The sequence below is a fragment of the Sylvia atricapilla genome, chromosome 9 (genome assembly GCF_009819655.1).
Source record: "Sylvia atricapilla isolate bSylAtr1 chromosome 9, bSylAtr1.pri, whole genome shotgun sequence".
Taxonomy (NCBI): domain Eukaryota; kingdom Metazoa; phylum Chordata; class Aves; order Passeriformes; family Sylviidae; genus Sylvia; species Sylvia atricapilla.
The window spans coordinates 11,961,207-11,980,080 of NC_089148.1; the positions used below are offsets into that span (position 1 = coordinate 11,961,207).

General features: G+C 42.2%; 1 protein-coding gene across 4 annotated transcripts in view; it reads right to left on the reverse strand.

Moving 5' to 3' along the window:
* The window catches only part of ATF6 (activating transcription factor 6), a 71,927-nt gene that overhangs the window by 28,558 nt on the left and 24,495 nt on the right, over positions 1–18,874 (reverse strand). For 3 of the 4 annotated variants that reach the window (XR_010744212.1, XM_066324888.1, XM_066324891.1), the window contains 4 exons: positions 18,728–18,847; positions 17,265–17,367; positions 16,248–16,312; positions 12,617–12,731 (listed from right to left, as the gene is read on the reverse strand). Coding sequence is in view for 3 of the 4 variants with exons in the window: in XM_066324888.1 (XP_066180985.1) it covers positions 12,617–12,731; positions 16,248–16,312; positions 17,265–17,367; positions 18,728–18,847 (403 nt within the window). In the remaining variant the exon portion in view is untranslated. The remainder of the gene's footprint in view (positions 1–12,616; positions 12,732–16,247; positions 16,313–17,264; positions 17,368–18,727; positions 18,848–18,874) is intronic. The other variant, XM_066324889.1, reaches the window with a different exon arrangement.

Sequence of the window (18,874 nt, forward strand, 5' to 3'; positions counted from 1 at the left end):
TCTCATATGCTCAGGGGACCTGAATCTCTCTCTAAACCTCTAAGAAATTAACGCCTCTTTACTGAGATGGAGGTAATCACCTCCTAAACAGCAGCAAATTATATTTTAGGTGACCATGATGATGGTCACAGGCAGAAAGCTGTATTATAAACAGAGGTAGTACTTCTACTAAACTGCCTTTGACCTGGTTTTAAAAATATAGGTCTCATTTGCATTGTCAGTACCTGCTGGGTGAAGTGGCTTTGAAAGCACCTTTCTATGGAACCTAACGAATTAGGTGCTCTTTCTTCTCTACCCATCCGACATTTTCTCACCTCTGATTTCACTGCTGAAAGCGGTTTCCCCTCCTTCCAAATCATGCCAAAGCTGAATAAAAGAATACCTTTATATAAATACAATCACCCACAATGCAAATGCCACTGCCAAACCCACAAGAAGAGAGCAACACGGGATGTAAGGAAAGAAACACAAGCAGATAACACAGAAATAAACACTTCTCAGACAGTAGCCAGTTGCATTTTTGCCTGAACCCCCCAGCTTTATCCAGAGCTCTGCAATGACTTGAACTCAGAGCTGGGTGTGTCTCTGCACATCCTGGCCGTCCAGCCACGGCAGCAGGGACAGGCAGAGTTCCTGGGCTGCCATGGCTGGACAGTGGTCTGGCACACTAAGGCCATGGTTGCCTTCTGTTTCCCTCAAAATGCTGCTGCACAGACAACAAGGTTTTAATATCAGGATGCAGTGGGCTGAATCTAAATTTGATGGCAGCATTTTAATGTGTTACATTACAGCTGCTTGTTGGAAAGATGTTTCTCATTCTGCAGATCCCAGGACATCTGTATGGCTAAGAAGTCATCAACTATTAATAGCTTCTTCAAATTAAAGAGACATTCAATATAATACTATTAAAGAAGTTATTGCCTCTGTTAGTAATAACCTCAGTTAAGACTGTATGAAGAGGAAATTCCCTTTCTTGTTTTTGCCTATTGGTTTGTATTTAGCCCAGTCCAATGGGCTTCCTTCTTTTCACATTTGTAGCTAAGTTTCACTTCTAAATCTCAATTCTGAGTCCAGATTTTTTGCCAAACATCTGCTCTGTTTGAATTTCTAGTCTTGCTGTGGAAGACATAAATCTGTTCTTAGAAACAGATATCATTTTATAAGGAAAAAAGGACTACAAAAGCTTAGCATTTGCCTCAAAAAAAAACCAAAAAAAACTCAAACCAAAACAAGAAAACAATCTGATGGAAAACGGTCTTAAAAGCATATACAAGTTACATGACTAACCCATACTTGGAAGCAAAAAGGATGCCTGACATTGAGGATTCTTCCTTAATCATCCCCAAGCCACCTTAAGTCACTTCAGAATGGCTGGGCATAGCCCAAGCAATCTGATCCCCATGACCACCTAAACCAGGAGGGTTCCTTCTCCTTCCCTGCCAGCCTCTGGCAATTGTCAGACTCTCTTGGAAGTCCAGTGAACTCCTCAGGCTGTTTTCCCACCAAGACAATAAAATGGCCCAAAGAGGGACCTGAATACTCACAGCCAAGGAACTGGCATGGACAACAGGAACCCTCCTTTCCGGTGCTGATAAACCACGTGAGTATCTCACTGGTCTTAATCCTTAAAAAATCCTGGGATCTGCTCATGTAGTTAGGGAAGAAAAGAAACCATCCAGTGTTGAACAGTGTGAGAGTACTACAGTGCTGCAGAAGCCAACACACAAGCCACCTGCACTTGTCCATTGTACAGCTGGTAGAAAACAGCAATTTCCACAGAAAAAGCTTTCTTTTGTGGCAATAGTTTACTTGGATCCCGCTCTGAAGCCTGATAATGGATAAACAGAGGTGTAAACTGGTGCATGAGCATAATGCTCCTTTGTCCATCTTGTGACTGCATGTGAGTAATTGCCTGTCTGCCATCGCAATTGAATCAGCCAGATCACAGGCACCAGATTAGATAAAAGAGAGGGAAATGTCAGCTTTGGGAAGATAAAAATGTGGAGATGCTTGTTTGCACGCCACTCAGAAGACATCAGGCTACAGCTTCCAGGCTGGGCCTATCTCTCTTCCTGCACAGTAATACGTTTCCTTCTATCAGTACTTGCCAGCTCTCCACCACATTTAGAACATAACAGCTTGAGTCAATAAAAGCCTTTCATCTCCCCACTCAGGGTGAGATTCATTTTCTTCCAGCGTTAGCTGTCTCACAGAGTTGTCTGGGCTTCTTTCAAAACCTACAGAAGGAAAGGCACCTCTGGAAGGAAATCCAGTCCATGCAATGGTAGGTGTTTGGGATAGGTGGAGAAAATTGAGAAGAGCTCCTCTGGCTCCATTTAGCAGAGAAGGATCCTTGAGTGGTGCTTGAGAATTTGTGGTGCCTGGTAGTCTGTAAAGTAGCAACAGCAATCTGTAAAATGATTTAAGAAAGAAAGCCAGATGCAAAGAAATTAAGGAAGAAAAACAGATGTATGAGAGGAACACTGCAAATTAAGCAAACCTAAGTCTTTATCAGTGCACTTCTCACTTGACATGTGCCAGCAGCATCTAGAACTATAGTAAAGGCTTCTGCCTTCAACTGTTCTAATTAGGTACATTTTGCTTGTGGAACAAAAAGTCTCGGGTTAATTTTAACATTTTCTACAAACATCCTGCAAAGTATGATGCAACAATATCAGAGAACCACAGAAGCTCTGTTTTCATACATGTGGGTTTTAAAAATGAAATGCCCCATTGACAACATTTCCCTAAGCCACTGGAGTTTCCAGCTTTTTTATTTCAAAATACAAGGGACTTTCAGGTCAAAGAAAGCTCTACCAGAATTCTTAGAATAAAGATGTGAGGAATGATGCATGAAAGGTTTTAGATGACTACATACATCAGTGTTCTCTTAGACATTGAGGGTACAAATACTCTGGCAAAATGGCTGATTTCACCACATGGATAGCAACAATTGCATGGGCACTTCTTTAATCGCCTGAATTACGCTTCCATATGAACCCTCCCCTCTTTTCTTACTTCTGTACTGGTTTTAATTGTACACAAAGCAATTGAACATCTTGGACTCACACTTTCTGCAAATATCAGAGGTACTGAGCATCCTGAAGGCACCAATCCAAATCTTCTCTTCTAGCTGGAGGGTCACTCAGCCTGCCATTAACCAGTTTAATATGTGTAGTCGCTACTCTCTTCATTACCTCAACTCATCAACAAAAATACTTTATCAGGCTCTTAATGTGCAGGTCTGCAGAAGAGCAAGAGCCTGAAGTTACTTCCTCCTGCTGGATGTACTCCCTTTCACTTCCATTCCCTCCTACCCTCTGAACCTCTTGTGGCCCTGCAGAGCTACGCCTGATGCACACAAAGGCAGTGTGAACTCCAGGCAGTCCCCAAGCTGCAGTCATTTCCCCCATTCCTCTCATCCCACACAGATCTGTTTGTAAGCGCATCAAGAGCACACACAGCCCCGTAACAACTGCACATGCCATTACTGGGAGGGAAACCCAGACCAGGAGCAAAGTAACACATCCTCTGGTCCTCCGATGGGCCAAATTCAACACTGTAGCTTCCTACAAGCCCAGGCAGCTGTACCAAGGCTTTGGCAGGGCATTTTCAAATAGGAAATGCACTGCAAGCAGCTAGAGGTGATTTGTAACAGAACTGGACAGAAGGTGCCACAGCTGAGATACAGGGTTCTGGTTTCCCTCTTTCAATCGACATGAGTCTTGCTCTAAGATGCCTTTTTCCTAGGAGAATTAAGGTACTGGAAGTGACTTTTGTAAGCAAACAGGTAAATTCTCAGATCAGCCATCAAGATTTGGAGAGACTAAGTCATAAGGGTGTCACTTTTGATTCACGTGAAGAGGTTCTACTCTGCTGGACAGTGTTGGTTAGAACTGCCAGGACAGCAGAAGAAGGGTGGAGTGCTGTAGCAAATTAAATGGTCATTATTTAAGAACGTACAGGGTGTCAGGTTCTTCTCTCCAGCCTATCCTGCACTTTACAGGCACCCGTGAGTAAGACAATGAGACTGAGGGACATAACACGCTTTTTACACGCATTTCTTACATTATTTTGACAGCTGCCATGCTGTGGGCAATATCCTACTCCTGGACTGCCATACCAAGACAACACGAACCAACTCTACCCTGAAATGGAAATACCCTGTCATGATATTGCTGTTTACCCAGCTGGCTTCACACCCTTTTTTCAGCATTTGTAGTACCACACCTGTGTTTAGCGTGAACCTAAAGTTTCTTTCTGGTTGTGTAAACACAGTTCCTTACACTTTCTCTTATTCTTGTAGAGCTGCAATTACCTGATTTTGCCAACATTTTACACCAAGCAAAATGCTGCATCTGTTGTTTTTCTCCAAATGACAGCATGTTTATGTCTAGTTTCATTTTTGTACATTTCTCTATGTTGGCACTTCGGAAACGGGGCTTGAGCAGTCAGGAAACTTCATGCCTGGATTCTATGCAGCACCTCTGCTGCCTGCTGGAGAGTTAAGGCTTACAGCTGGTTAGCAAATGCCAAACATGGTCCAGCAAAAGCAAAGAGAAACCCACAGTGTTATTTCCCTGATGTTAAGGAGATGTCCTTCTGGAGATGTCCCAGATTATGAGATAGCAAAATGGTTTCTTCTCAGCCACCTTTTCCATGAGTCACCCGCCCACTGATTACCTACTGAGTTCCTGATGAAAAACTGCAGGTTTGAGTGCTGTTCTTAGAGAGAAGAGCTTTCACACTGATTTCCTAGAAAGGAGATCAAACGAGGACCTCCCAGATGCTAACAAGTGACTCAACCTAAGAATCACCACGCTGAGGAACAGCTTGGGAATGTGCACTTCTAGAGTCTCAGAGGCGTGCATTAACACACAGGAGCCTGGCAGGACTCAGATCCTCAGAGGAAGGCCTGTGCACCTTCTCACACAGCACAACCTCTCTGAGCACAGCTCAGACCACTTTCCTCATACTGGATATAACCCTCTTTGAGGCAGCAGACACATCTAATCTTGTTTTGGATAGTCACAGAACCAAGGAACAACAACGATCACGTGTGCAACACTTGGTGGCCCTTGGCCAACCAGTTCCCAGGGCAGTGGCCCATGGCACTTAGCAGGCAGGCCCCTCCTCTGCAGCATCCTCACAGTGCAACACACTGCTTGAGCAGTGCACATTCTCAAGTACCAGAATTATTCACAGGCACATTTTAACATTTGCAATCAAAACACTAAGAGGATTTCCTGAACAGTGGTTTCTAGCATAAAGGATGTCTCAGTTTAGCCCTTCCAAATTCTTAATCACTAACTCAAAGTCCAACAGGCTTTAACAAATGTGCTGGCAAAACTGGAGTTTATCCAACTGCAGGGTGAGGAGCAAGCCATGCCAGGCACGAGGCAAAATGAGCTCTTCTCACACCCATCACCATCCCAGTAGATAGACCACAAGCAACTAAGAGACCCAGAAGTTGAAAACAAGTTTCATGTTCCACTTTCAAGCAGTTTCAAAGTCAGTTTAAAGATAAAAATGTACAGTGAATTCTATCACACTTCTTGTCCTAGGAGTGTCAGCTATTTAAAAATAAAACCTGGAAGCTGAAAGAGTTCTGTTTGGTCCAGTGGGAGGTGATGATAATCTGCACACACTCGTAACAGCACCTGGGCTCTTACTTCACAAAATAAGCTTTGTGTGCTGCCCAGCTAAGTATCTGGCTAAAGGATTAATTCCAAATGGAAGCAAATAACTTCATCTGACCCAAATTAACTCTAAAAGTGTGCCATAGATTTTAAAGAATGGTCTCAAATGTAATATTATAATGATTAACATTTGCTGAAAAGTAGGACACTAATGAGACCAAATCCATCTCTATATAAAAACTGAAAACAAACAGAAAAATACCACTAGTATGAAGCTGCGGAAATGTGAAGTACAACTAAGAAAGCAAGCATGGGTACTTTAAAGTGCTGTCATTCAAGGCAAATGAAGTATCATGAAGGTCATTTTTTCAAGCAGTTCATTCCTACCAGATTCAAGTCAGTGTCTTACTGGCTACTGCAGTTCCAGAGCTGAAGGTATCATTTATGTTTCTATACAGTTAGGGCTCAGTCAGCATGGAGCCCATAATTAAATACTGCCACAGATCATAAGCAAGAGCCCATCATTCCCTTCCGGGAACTGTTCAGAATAATCTGAGTAAAATTTTCTTCAATGAATACCATGCTATCACTAAAGAAGGATGTACTATTATCTGCCATAAGTAAAGTATTATTAATGCATTACTGAACTTTGGTTATTTCCTGAAGGAAGGGAACTGCTTCAGAGCAACATATTTTCACTACCTGCTCTAATTGAACACAAATTAATTGTCTGTGCTCCTGCTCACTTTGTTGGTAGCAATTGTCTGTTTTGTACTCTTAATAAAAGTGCTGTTCTGTACTCTCGCTAATAAGATACTGCTGTCACATCCTTTACTGAGACAATTCCCACTGTACAATCACATCTTCCTCCCACGCTTCCCAATTACACTTCCCTAGCCTATGTCCACATCAATTTCGTAAGCAGTGGGTCTTCTACAGAGGTTTTCCAAACCCAACCATCTTCCCTTCTTTCTTGCCCACAGCTCTTTGTCTCTCAAGCATGCAGCACGTTTTAAATACACGTATGCTATTACTGGTCACGTCGCTCTGCAACTCCTTTGGGTTCTGGAGACATTTCTTGCAGCATGTTTTATTTTCACTATAATTATGTGCAGTGTATGTTGTCCTTCCAAATACTAGTTTAAAAATAACAAAGTATTAGTTAGATCTGGGTCATGTAAAGAAGTTCAGTGATGGCATTGATGCGGTTCATGAAGTTCCAGCAACTGTGGAGAGGAGAAATAAATCAGGACTACAAAAAATCCAAGAGGAGTTTCTGCTTCATGCCAGACATATTCAAGTTGATTTTTCTGCCTCCGCTTATACATCTGTCCTCAACATCACAACCATTCTCAACTTTATTTGGAGGACAGTGGGGTTCAAAGGGACCTAAAGAGATAAAAATCAGAGCAACTAAGACTTTGCTTCTATAATGCCTTGGGACAGATTCCCAAATAGGAACAGCTCTCCATGCAGGAGCTAAGAACAGAACAAAATAAACAAAACCCCACTTGCTGTGACAGGCATTACCTCCCTTCTCCAAAACACCATTCTGCACTGCTGTTGTGGTCCCTCCCTACCCTGTTTGCACCTGGTTGAGCCAGGAGGCTGCAGGAGATGCTGCACTGCAGCTGGCACTCGTGGCTGCTCCTCTCTGGCTTCCACCCCACATGTCTGGGGTGTCTCACTGCCTGCTTCTTCTCTTCCCCCTCCTCTCAGCCTGCTTGCTCTCCACAGCACACACACAGTTCTTTGCTACTTTGCTCCCCAAAGGAGGCAGAAAAATCAACTCGAATATGTCTGGGCACAGACAGGTTTTCTGACTTCTCCTGGAAAACAGGAGAAGGTGCTGATAGAAGCACTTTTTAAAGAACTGCTGGCTTTAGCTGCAAACCTAAATTAACTTCTTTTGAGCTTCCTTTTATGTAATTTGCAGTTGCGCTGTTCTCATATGCAAGTATTTTGAGAATGTCAGGATCGAGATGAGGCCATTTCTGCTCTATAGACCAACATAAATATTCAGACGTAATTTTAGGTTATTAGATTTCTCTCTGGAGGCTTTTAGACCAAGTTCTAAGATGCTACAAAAGCAACTCAGCTACCCAGCTGAGTAACAGGAAGAGCACAGAGAAACCTTCACCTCACCACCTCTCAGTCCCTTGAAAGTCACCTCTCCCTCCTCCCCACCTACATGAAATATTCCGTATCAGAATATCTGACAACAGGCCAGACTGAATTTTCACTATCACCACTTAGATGGAAACAGGTTTTCATAATGGATTTTCAAATTTGAAAGTTAAACACAGCTATAGCTTGACAGAGGCTGACTCACTGAGCTTCAGGGCATGCTGAAGCACGATCACACATACTTGTCTGCTTCCTCAAATTCTCAGAGAGAGGCTAGAATTGGCCTCAAAGAGAGGACAGACTAAAAGGTGAGCTCTGCTTTGAAAAGGACAGACAATTTTATCATAGATACCATGCCCTGAGCCTCAGTTCTTTTACCACATATTATTCTCAGCATATTTATAAAATACAGGACAAGATCTAAAAATCCTGCAATCATGGGATAAAGCAACCTTTTCCCTCTGAATAGCTAAGGCTCCACAGGAAAAAAGGCAGTTTGAAAAATCTTTCAAAAATCTGCATGTTAACTTGCAGCAGTTGCAAATCCACAGGACTCAAACATACAGAACAGCTGATCTATCTCTAGGGGCAGCAGGATTATGTGGTCTAATCAATTCATCTGAATGAAACACCAAATTACAGGTCCCAGTCAGCAGAAATCCGCAAAAAAGTCAACAGCAGAAAACTCCATGTTCAGTAAAAACCACCCATTGTCAAGTGCAACAAAATAGGAGAAAAGCATATGTTAGGACTGAATTTCTGGCTGTGAAACAACATCTGAAGCCAACTTCTTATAAAGCAGTTTTGCCTGCAGGATGTAGATGGCATCAGGAGTGCAGTGAATTGGAACCTGCCTCATGCTCTGATACATTCAAATTATTGTTGCCAGAAGTGCGTGCAGCACAGCAAACTGCTGCTGCATAAACATGTCAAAGCCAGGCTTTATAATCTTTTGCTTCCTGAAAGTAACAGATCATCCCAAATACAATTATATCATCTCAAATACAATTAGCACAGCACAGGCTTATTACCAACAGAATCAGATCACAACCTAGACATTTTTATTCCTAGCAAATGAAGAAAAAACAAAATTTATGACTGAATTTTGGTTTCATCATTTCAGCGAAAACTTGGTTGCAGAACTTGAGAAACCCTTAAATACTTACTGCAGATGTTGGCTTGGAGGACCAGAAATACACTTTCATAATAAGAGGTTTCCCTCAAGCTCTGTGGTTTACACCACTGAAGCAGAAATTTAAAAAGCAAAATCCTGGTCTTACAGAAGTTTGTAAAGTCTTTGCCATTGATTCCCATAGGGCCAGCATCACTCTTGCTCTAACAATCACCATTTAATATCTACTTTTTACTACATTCTACTGTAAGATCCTGCATATGCACTGCAAGAAATGCAAGTGGAAAACTGATATTAGGAAACATTTGTGCTTTGAAATAAAGAAAGTAGTGAGAGGAAATGCCAGAAGTCTTCTGAATTTCCCAAGTGAATTAAACTTTAAACTGTGTTTTCCTTAAGAACAGTAATTATAGTATTATACTAAAAAAATGTCACTGTCCTTAAATAAGCCTGCAGAGATGTCATCAAAGGGTCACTGAGTGAACCTTACAGGATGGAGAAATCTACTGCTTAATCACTCCAAGTTGTGGGGACTCTGATCCTAACTACACAAGGGTGGAATGATCTGAAGCAGCCTTTACATGCCAAAGTAAATTGGAAGGGATTTGTTTTCTCCAATGATTTACTTAATTACTTTTCAAATTAAGCTGGCTATTCAGGTAATTCTAGAAACAATCTCAAGGCCTGAGTACTCTGTGGCAAACCAGAAGTTAGCTCTGACAGAGAGCTGTGTGGGTGCCAGGCTCACAGAGAGGCAGCCAGGTGTCTCTTCCCTGCTGACAGAGCACCTCAGATCCAGCAGCTCGGGTTTTATATCCACACTCCACTGGGCTTTTAGGACACAGCAAGCACACTTGGTATCACAGACAGAGCAGAAATCAAAGGTGTTGGCAGAGTAGCAGACTCTTCTTGTTTAAAAATGACATAACAGATTCCCCTGATAATAGGAATTAACTAATTTCTTAAGACACACAGAGCAAAAGCTCTGCTCCTTCTACTGCCTCAGTTGATCCAAATGCTACTTTATTTTCCTCTCTCCTCTTTAAAAACAAACAAGCAAACAAAAAACTACATAAACTTCAACTGTTCAACTGCAAATATGCCAATCTGCAAGCCTTCCAAGCAAGGAAAGAAAATAAAATTGATGAGGTCATGGGAATCTCAGTCTTACAGGTAGCAAGCATCACCAGAAGAACATGCAGTGCTCAAGAGCTTTGCTTCCCAAACCTGCACTTCCAGAAGTCTTGGCTGAATCCTACCATGTAAGTGGCAGGGATAGCCCTAGCAAATCCCATTTTCTAGAAAATCCAAGGATCTCAGGGCACAGCTCCTGCAGTGCAAACGAGAACACACAAAACCCGTTACATTTTATCACAAGCACAGGAGAAATGCAGGGGTTTGTGAGGCCGCTCTAAGAGCAGGAAATGGGGACAAAGGATCCAGGGACATCAGGTAGAAGGGAACTCCTGAGGTCCACGGTCCCACCTTCCACCTGGAGCACACTACCACCAGAACCACCCCCTCCCTGCAACTTGTAACTGCATGATTTTTGTTCGGGTTTTATGTTATAGAGCTGTAACAGCTTATTAAGTATGTGGGAGTGTCAGAACGGCAAACAGAGAGAGAGGAGAACAAAACCTTTCATCTCCAACCTTTCATCTCGGCTCCTCACTTGGACAAGTACAAGCAACACAAAGGAACTGTGGGACAGCACTGGGGAGGAATCAGTCCCCTCTCAGCTCCTAATCATCAGTGAAAAGGGAGCTGTGGTCCAGAGAAAATGAAGTCAGCAATCCCCAGGAGGAGGTGAAAGGGCACCACCCAGGCTGGGGCCCTGCTGATGGCACCCCTCGGGCTGTGCAGGAATCCTTTCTTCTGCACTCACAAAAGAATCCAAGCAAGTAATTCAAAAGTGCCTCAGGGCAGAGCCTGCTGCTAGATCAGGTTTGCCCTGTTTAAAACAACAAATGAGGTAACGCATGAAACTGCCTTCTATTTGAGGACATTTCATTCATAAAACAGAAATACCAAAAGCTTTGCAAATAAACTTCACAGATGGGTTTAAAAGGTCCCCCCCGCACCTCCCCCTGCAAGAGAGCAGAGCAAGCTGCAGGGATTCTGTGGCACAAGGCACACTGTTTCCAAGGACAGCCCTGCAACTTGAAATGAGAGCTGACAACTTCCAGGTCATTAACCCGACAGTGTAAACAGGACCCATGGACATGGACATGCATTCAGGTGGGCTGGAGCAATGGCCCCCAGTGCAGAACTCAACAAACACTATTCTGCTTTGTGTTCAGAGTTTCCAGGAAAACTTATTCTCTGCTCCCTTCTCCTCATCCTCAGGATATGTGGAGCCTGGTGCTGGCTATAATTGTGTTGCTAGCTGAAAGAACAGCAGAACATGCCAAGCATTTTATAACAAAATTCCAGCCTTGTGACACAACCCAGTAATCCCAAGACTGGAAACGAACTTATTTCTACTCAGCATAAGACCTTAATCCGAAGAAGAGCACTGCTGTTTTTATTTTGCCTGAACCATTTCTATAGATGTGCATCTCACAAATTAAGAAACATGCTGTGAACCAGGTGGAATGGGACCGTATTACCTACGTACCTACGGCATCTATAGATTGGTAGTTATGACAACACTGCTAAAACCAGCTGTGCTTATCTGTGTGCTCTTACACAGAACTGGTTTTAGCTGGGTGAGCTGCTGTCCTAGCCACTACTGGTCCCCCAGTACCGTAGGACCCCTCTCGGGACACTCCTATGAAGAGGAGACAAATAGAGCTTTGCAGGGTCCTGGGAGGATGACTGCTGTGAACACGCACAGAACAATTCTCATCTAACAGTCCAACTGCAAAATGGCAGGGCAGGAGGCCCAGCAAGACCCCAGGGTCAGCCAAACATGCATTAGAGACTATCTAATTAGGGAGTGTCTAATGCATTAGAGAGCATCTAATGACTCATCAAGACCTCTGCAAAAGGGAGGGAAGAAATTCCTCCAACTCCAGGTTGGTGTTTCAACCCCTGTTCGCCTTGATCATCTCCATCACCAGATCCCAACCAGCTTCTCACTGCTGCAGCTGTCCTGGCTTCAACATTAATCAGGCTTGCAGTGCAGAAAGTGCCATCAGACACCTGAAATTCCATTTTATAACAATTTTTGCCACCACTAAACATGCTGCAGATGTGAGGCTGCACGTGACAAAGCTGCAGCACAAGTCTCTGCTGTATCTCAGCACAGACAGCAGACATGCTTATCTGTGTCAACTTACTGTGGCCCTGCACACAGCTGCAATACATGACACATAAAACTGCAAATGCAAGAGTTTTATAGGAAGATAGAAACGGTACTGTGTTAACAGTAATAATTTATGCAGAGGGTACATTTGTTCCTATACCCAGAAGCACAAAAGGTTTGTACCCCTATTAAGTAGCTCTAATGTGTGTTTAACCACAGGGTTCATGCAATTTTGGGCTGTCTTGCCCTGACACTACAATGCTTTCTGCAAAGCTCTTTCCATTTCCAATGTGATGGGCACGTTTTTTAAAGACCATGATCTCGCCACGTTAATGTAAAGGACACAGAGAAACACCATTTCAGAAGAAACAAATTTACCTTCAATCTTGACTAAGTCATCTTTGGTATCTCTTTAGAAGCAGTCTTAGGGGACACATGTGAAAGGCCAGTATCAGCCACTGCTACACTTACTCTGCGGAATGACACCACATAGAACGTATCCTCCCTTCGGTGAATTGCTTCAAAGAAGTCTTGATAGCTCCTGGGAGAGGCATAATACACTTGCAGCTCATTCCCTGAGCTCCTGCTGAAATAAAGAAGGGCAAAGGTAATTATTTTAGACAAGACAGTTAATTTCAGTGAGACAACGACTTTGAGGACCTGCAGCTCTTCATCCACTGAGAGAAGCATGAGGAACATGGAACACAGGTGAAGACAAGGAAACTACTCAATAAAAAGTTCAAAGTGCTTCAAAGTTTTTCCAGATTTGTTTCTTTTCATGCTTCTGAGGCCAGCAAAAACCTGTTTGCTAGCTCAACAGGAAAAGAAAAAGTTTCAACCTAAAGTGTCTGAAAAAATTGTGATGACTTCTGAAAATAAATTTAAGGATAAAATGTCGTTCTGACATAAAATATCAAACCACTTAATAATTTAATAATTTTCTTTTACTGCTAAGAATCCAAACCACTGAAATTGAAAGAAGTGCAAAGTTAAGCATAAACAGAGCTTTTAATTTACTGTCAAATGACAAATCCACCTTCTTTCTCACCCACCTTTTTTTTTTTTTTTTTCTTTCTGTGTCCTCTGGTCAACTCAAAGATTTTTTTCCCCCAGGCAACTCAAAGGTTTGCTCTTGATTTTCAATTTAGACAGAGGAGCAAAAATAAGATATTCACATAAATCTGGCTTATCTTTTCCACGGTTCTCATCTTACACATGAGACACAAGGAAAAGATGCTCTAAACCATTCTAAGCCAAAACACTGGTAAGTCCTACAATCATGGTACTTATCCACTGTTTATCTTGGAGAGGTGAGAAATTCCTAGCATATACTGCTATCATTTATACTCCCCCAATCCCATTCCAAAATAACTTATTTAATTACACTGGAAAGCTGTACTCAGAGAAACGATTAGCTGGACCTTCAACCCATCATTTTAATTTTCTCCACTTTAATAGCACACTGTGTGTTTGAGGCAAGGATGCCAATTAGGCATCCCTCTCCTCCCAGGCTGTCTTCTGCTGACCCACGTTTTGAACTAGAGGGGCTAATTTAAATTATTTTAGTATGTTTCTAAAATATAACAAGGAACAAATCTATCATCAAGAGTTTTTCTCAAGCAGCAGTAATAGCAGGCTGTCACCATTTTCTCTTCCACTGCAAAGAGAGTCCTGTTGCAAGCAGAAGACTGCAGCTGCCAGGCCAGGTGCCCTTCTCCCCCAAGACTGCGTATGTAAGTCCAGGGGAATCAGGCAGCTCTACTCTACACATCCCCTCCTGCAGAACTAGGCACGAGAGCAATCAGGTCCCACCCTTCACACACAGGAAATAAAGACGAGCTAATTTGAGCTTGATTATTCATTCATGGTAACACGCAGGCCCAGCAAGCCCCTCCTGAGATGGAGCACTGGGGCTGGGCTGTGATGGAAGGCACAGCACCCACACACTGCTCATGTAACACCTCCTGAGAGCTGACACAGGGCACACACAGCTGTGTGCGCACCCACACTCCGAGACACAACCAGACCTAAAAACCAGCCATGGGACAAAACTCTTCCAAAGCACTTGGAAACCACGGGGCCTTTCCAAAGCTCTCCTGGTCGTGTAACACATCTAACATGAGGGATACCAGGGGATTACAGGCATTGCATGTGCCTTTGAGTATCTACTGATAACCACAATGGGTCCTTGAGTATCTACTGACAACATCAAAGGAAGGGAGGAACTCCAGAACCAAACCAGGTGCAAAACGATCAGTTTTAGTAACACCTTTGCATATTACAAGCACCATATTAAACTGTGTATCCCAAACAATGGTGCTGAACCTGGCCATTTATTGGGAGATAAATAAAACTTCTGTTTTAAAACTCTGAAGGACACTGTTATGCATCACAGAGCACTGGGATGTTGCACACAGGCTTATTTTGGGAAGAAATGAGGCAAGACAGTGCTTTTTGCATCAAAACCCACAATATTAATATTGCAAAACTTGGGGAAATAACTGGAGTGTCTCATTTTGATACCCAAAGTCTTAAGGAACACTCTTACAGAGACCCTTGAACAAAATCACCTCTGAAGAAAGCTACACAGACTATGAAGAGATGAGGGGTGTTGATGATTTTCTTTGAAATCATCTTAAAATTTATCTCCTCCACTGCCTGGACTTTCCTGAAATTCTTTTCAATCCTCAGCTTCCAGATGGAGATTACAATGGAGATGGAGACCACCTCTTCTAACGGAGGCAGTCAGTAAACCTCAAGTTAAGCCTACTTTGAGTAGGATGTTGGACTAGAGATCTCCAGAGGTCCTTTACAACCTAAACTACTCTGTGATTCTATGACTTCATGGAGCACCTAATAACTGGTGACTCTGGGAGGAACTGGAAATCTGTTCTATGTTCTTAGCAGTTCCAGGACAGTCTCAGCATGCAGCTGCCATGACTCACTGGTCCTGTTCATATAAACATCATTAATCTGAAAAAGAAACCCAAAAAACCTCACTTCCTTTGGAGCACAACAGATTATTCCATGCAGAGCTACATGATGTTGCACACTGTTTCAAAAAATCCAGACAAGTTTTTTTCAAGAGTAAAGCAGCATGTATATTAAACTGCCTTATGGCATGAGGCTTGTTCATCAGTGTTCAGTTAAAACAGCTATTCTTCATCTGCCTGTAGACCTCAAAAAGCTTTTTATTTTTTTTTTCTTGTAAGTCAAGACATATCAAAATCTGACAGCCTGTTTTCTGTAACATTTGCCTGCAGCTTGCTCTTTTCCCCTAGGCTGATCCTGCTTTCAAAGCAGCAATGCAAACGGAAAGGCCACAGCTGTCTGACTTCGCACAGCACCATTTCAGATGGGTGTTCTCACAGAAAAGTCCCGACTATACTCCATTCTGCTCTTACACTCCTCTTTGGCATTTCAAAGCAGACAGCCTCCTAAACAGTCCTACACAGAGAACAGGAGAAAGAAATTTTGTTTCCTAAATCTTTTCTGTCCAGTACTTCCTGTGACCAGGGAAGAAGGACAGGGTAATTATGAGGAGGGGTGGGCAGGGGACATCAGGAAACTCTGCATTAACATGCTTCAATAATCAGCAGAGAAAAGTCAGCAGATGGAGACAAAGAATGCAAATGAGATACAATGGGAATTTAAGTTCATCATAATAATTTGAGGCTAGCTATAATGGCTCTGCTCTTGAAGACAATGAGAGAAACCTTTCACTTACCAGACTCATGGCCCATTGAAACCTCCTCAGAAACTAACAATGTTCTCACAGAGAGTCCAAAGTCAGTTCCCTCTGTTTTTCCCTAAATAGTCCAATCTGTTTAGAACAGGATTCTGGAGAGCAAAGCATGGATTTTCTTAAAATTAATGTCTAGAAAGGCCCTGGAAGAGTGGAGCTGTGATACAGGGGTTCCTGTAAGTGTAATATAAATCATTAGAAGCAGTTATTTGCTAAGGGACAGAATTAGGCCAAGAAAAGTAGCTGCATTTGGCTTAAAAACCCTGAGAAGACGAAAAGTAGCATTTTTTACCAACTGTTGGTGAGAAACTAGGTTATTAAGTAAAAAGCAATAACAAAGGAGCTGTTCTACCTTACCTGAGGCTGGTGTCTGTGTAAGGCATGGCCACTAGCTGGGAATCTGCTTTGTCATTGAGGGAGCTCTGAAAAAGGGGAAAAAAGAAAAGGTGACACAAAGTGAAACCAATAAGCATTCCCTTGGTTTGCCACTACATTAAATAGAACACACAGCATGGTGGGCACAGGTCAATCAGTGCCCTGCACCAGAAATGTGCATTTTTCCACTGAAACATGAGAAACTGAAATGGTCAGCAATCAAGCTAGAAAAATAAAACCAGCAAGATTTTAATACAGCCAAATTTGAAGTCAACATTCAGAGACAAGAAAGGGAGCTTGGCACCACAGAAAACATTTTTAAATATTCTACCTTTCTGCTCTGGACACCAGTGAGAAGGGTCTGAAGTTTAATACACAATACTTCTTCTCTAGGAAACGGCAGTATTTCCCACACTATAATGCTCAATTCCTTTTAAAGCTGTTACTACGTCTAATTAATTTAAATACTTAGAAAATTCATTGTCTTAATTTCAGCCTTGATATCAGTATGTCATGTAGATAAAAGAGATTTTAAAAAACAGGAAATATGAGCACAAGTCTCATAGTTCTGTAGTCTTAAAAAAATAAATAATCCCTCTAACAAAAGTATAAACAACAGAAATATTTGAACAAAACCAATCAGCTGTAGCCTTTAACAGTAAGTCAGATGAATGTGCTGTAGGTTGTATTTGTCTTCATTAAGCAATTGCTTACCCTTACAGAGAAGCCATAAAAAGGATAACAGTTGATTTCATTTTAGAAAACGCTGAACATATTTTGATGTCTGCTAAAAAAACTCAAAACCCTGAATCCAAGAGAAGGAATGGAAGAACAACTCTGACAACATAATAATCAAGCCATTTTAAAATGGGAAGTGCTGGCTGCCCCAATTACAGGCAGGATGGCCACTTTTGTCTGTGATGGCAAGGGCACAGGAGTGAGGGAGAGTGTTCCATGGGATGGCTCTGTCCTGCCATGAGGCAGGGCGTGGCAGCACACCTGCAGGAATCGTGCTCTCTGCTGCTGGCTGTTGCTCAGCCGCCGGGACCGCGTCCGCTGCACCTCGTGCCTGTGCACCCATCCTCGCAGCTCGTGGGTCAGCCTAGGAAACCACAGCGTCAGCATGACTGCAAACAACACTGGCACAACGGGTTAGTGTCATACAACACTTCAGCCACCAGAGAGATGATGCCTTAGGATTTCAGCTTTTGTATTTTTCATATATTTGTAATCCTGCAATTCTTCAGTGTATAACTCTAAACTCCATGTAGTGTTGGCTACTGCTTTTACATTGTGGTCAGACACAGCAGTTCCTCTCCAGGCCTGGGAATCAAGGACACCTCACTGCCTCCGGCCTTGAGAAATGTAACCAAAAGTGAGTTGGGGGAGAGCAAACTCGAGATAAAATTACTTCATTACCTGAAGATGTAATTGGAAGATTAAACCCTCAATATGCAAATGGACCAAACTTATAAAAGTGTGAAAACTCGTGACTCGTTGTCCATTTTGGGTGTGGCCTCTGAGGGGGGGTTTTGACTGCCCAAGGTGTATCTATTGAAGGCCTTTAATAAATACCTGCTTTTACTTCCTTAATCTTGTCTAGCATCTGCTCTAGCTAGCCACTACAAGGCATCATAGACACTGAAGATTACTATTATTTCACCATATGATAACTTACTTTTAATACCACAGGAAGAAAAAAACAATTTTAAGATTTATCTATAAAGTATTAGATTCACGGGTGTTCCTATGTAAAGTAAATACAGTCCTTTCATTTACCCAATGAACAGTAATTTTGAAATTACTGGAAGGACTAGTGAAATTGAAAATCGAAAGCTGATCAGTTCAAGACAAATTATTGGTTAAGGATAAATTATGGCAAATAAATCTGAGAGAAAGAATGGACAAAGAATGGAGATAAGGTTAGTGACTCATATCTACAGAAAAAGTGGAGCTAGGTGTTTCCTAACAGTGAACAAAGAACATCTGCAATGTCAGGTTCAGTCTGCTTCTATCAGAAGCTGAAGAACACAACACCATCTCTTATATAACTCAGTTGGGAAAAGTTTTTTAATCAAGCTGGACTTGATTTCCACATCATTAACATTTCTACTTATGAAGTAATTTCTCTTCTAAGTCATGAAGACCCACCAGACAATCAGGAAACTGTTATTTGGTGATTGCAAATGACCAATGTGAAAAGACAGTGGTGAAAATCACTACTAAAACCATGGAAAGATTTCAAATATCCAAGCAGATCTGTCCTTATGACAGCAGGCACTGGACAGTGCAGACACTTATAAGACACTGGTCACTGGATAAACACCATGAATGACAACAGCATCATTCACAGCTGTCCACTAGCACTCAGCCAACACAGAATTTATACATCAACTCCTAATAAACTTTAAATGCTCTCAACAGGTTGAGAGCATTTAAAGTTTATTAAACAGGTTGCTCACCTCAGTGACTCTGTCCTGTTGATCAGAGGCTGGCAAGGGGGTGGTGGTGGTGAAATGTATAACAGTGGTTCTTCTGAGACTATCATTAGTGCTTTGTTATCAGATACAGAACGGTCATACCTGGGAAAAATCAACAAAAGCACATCA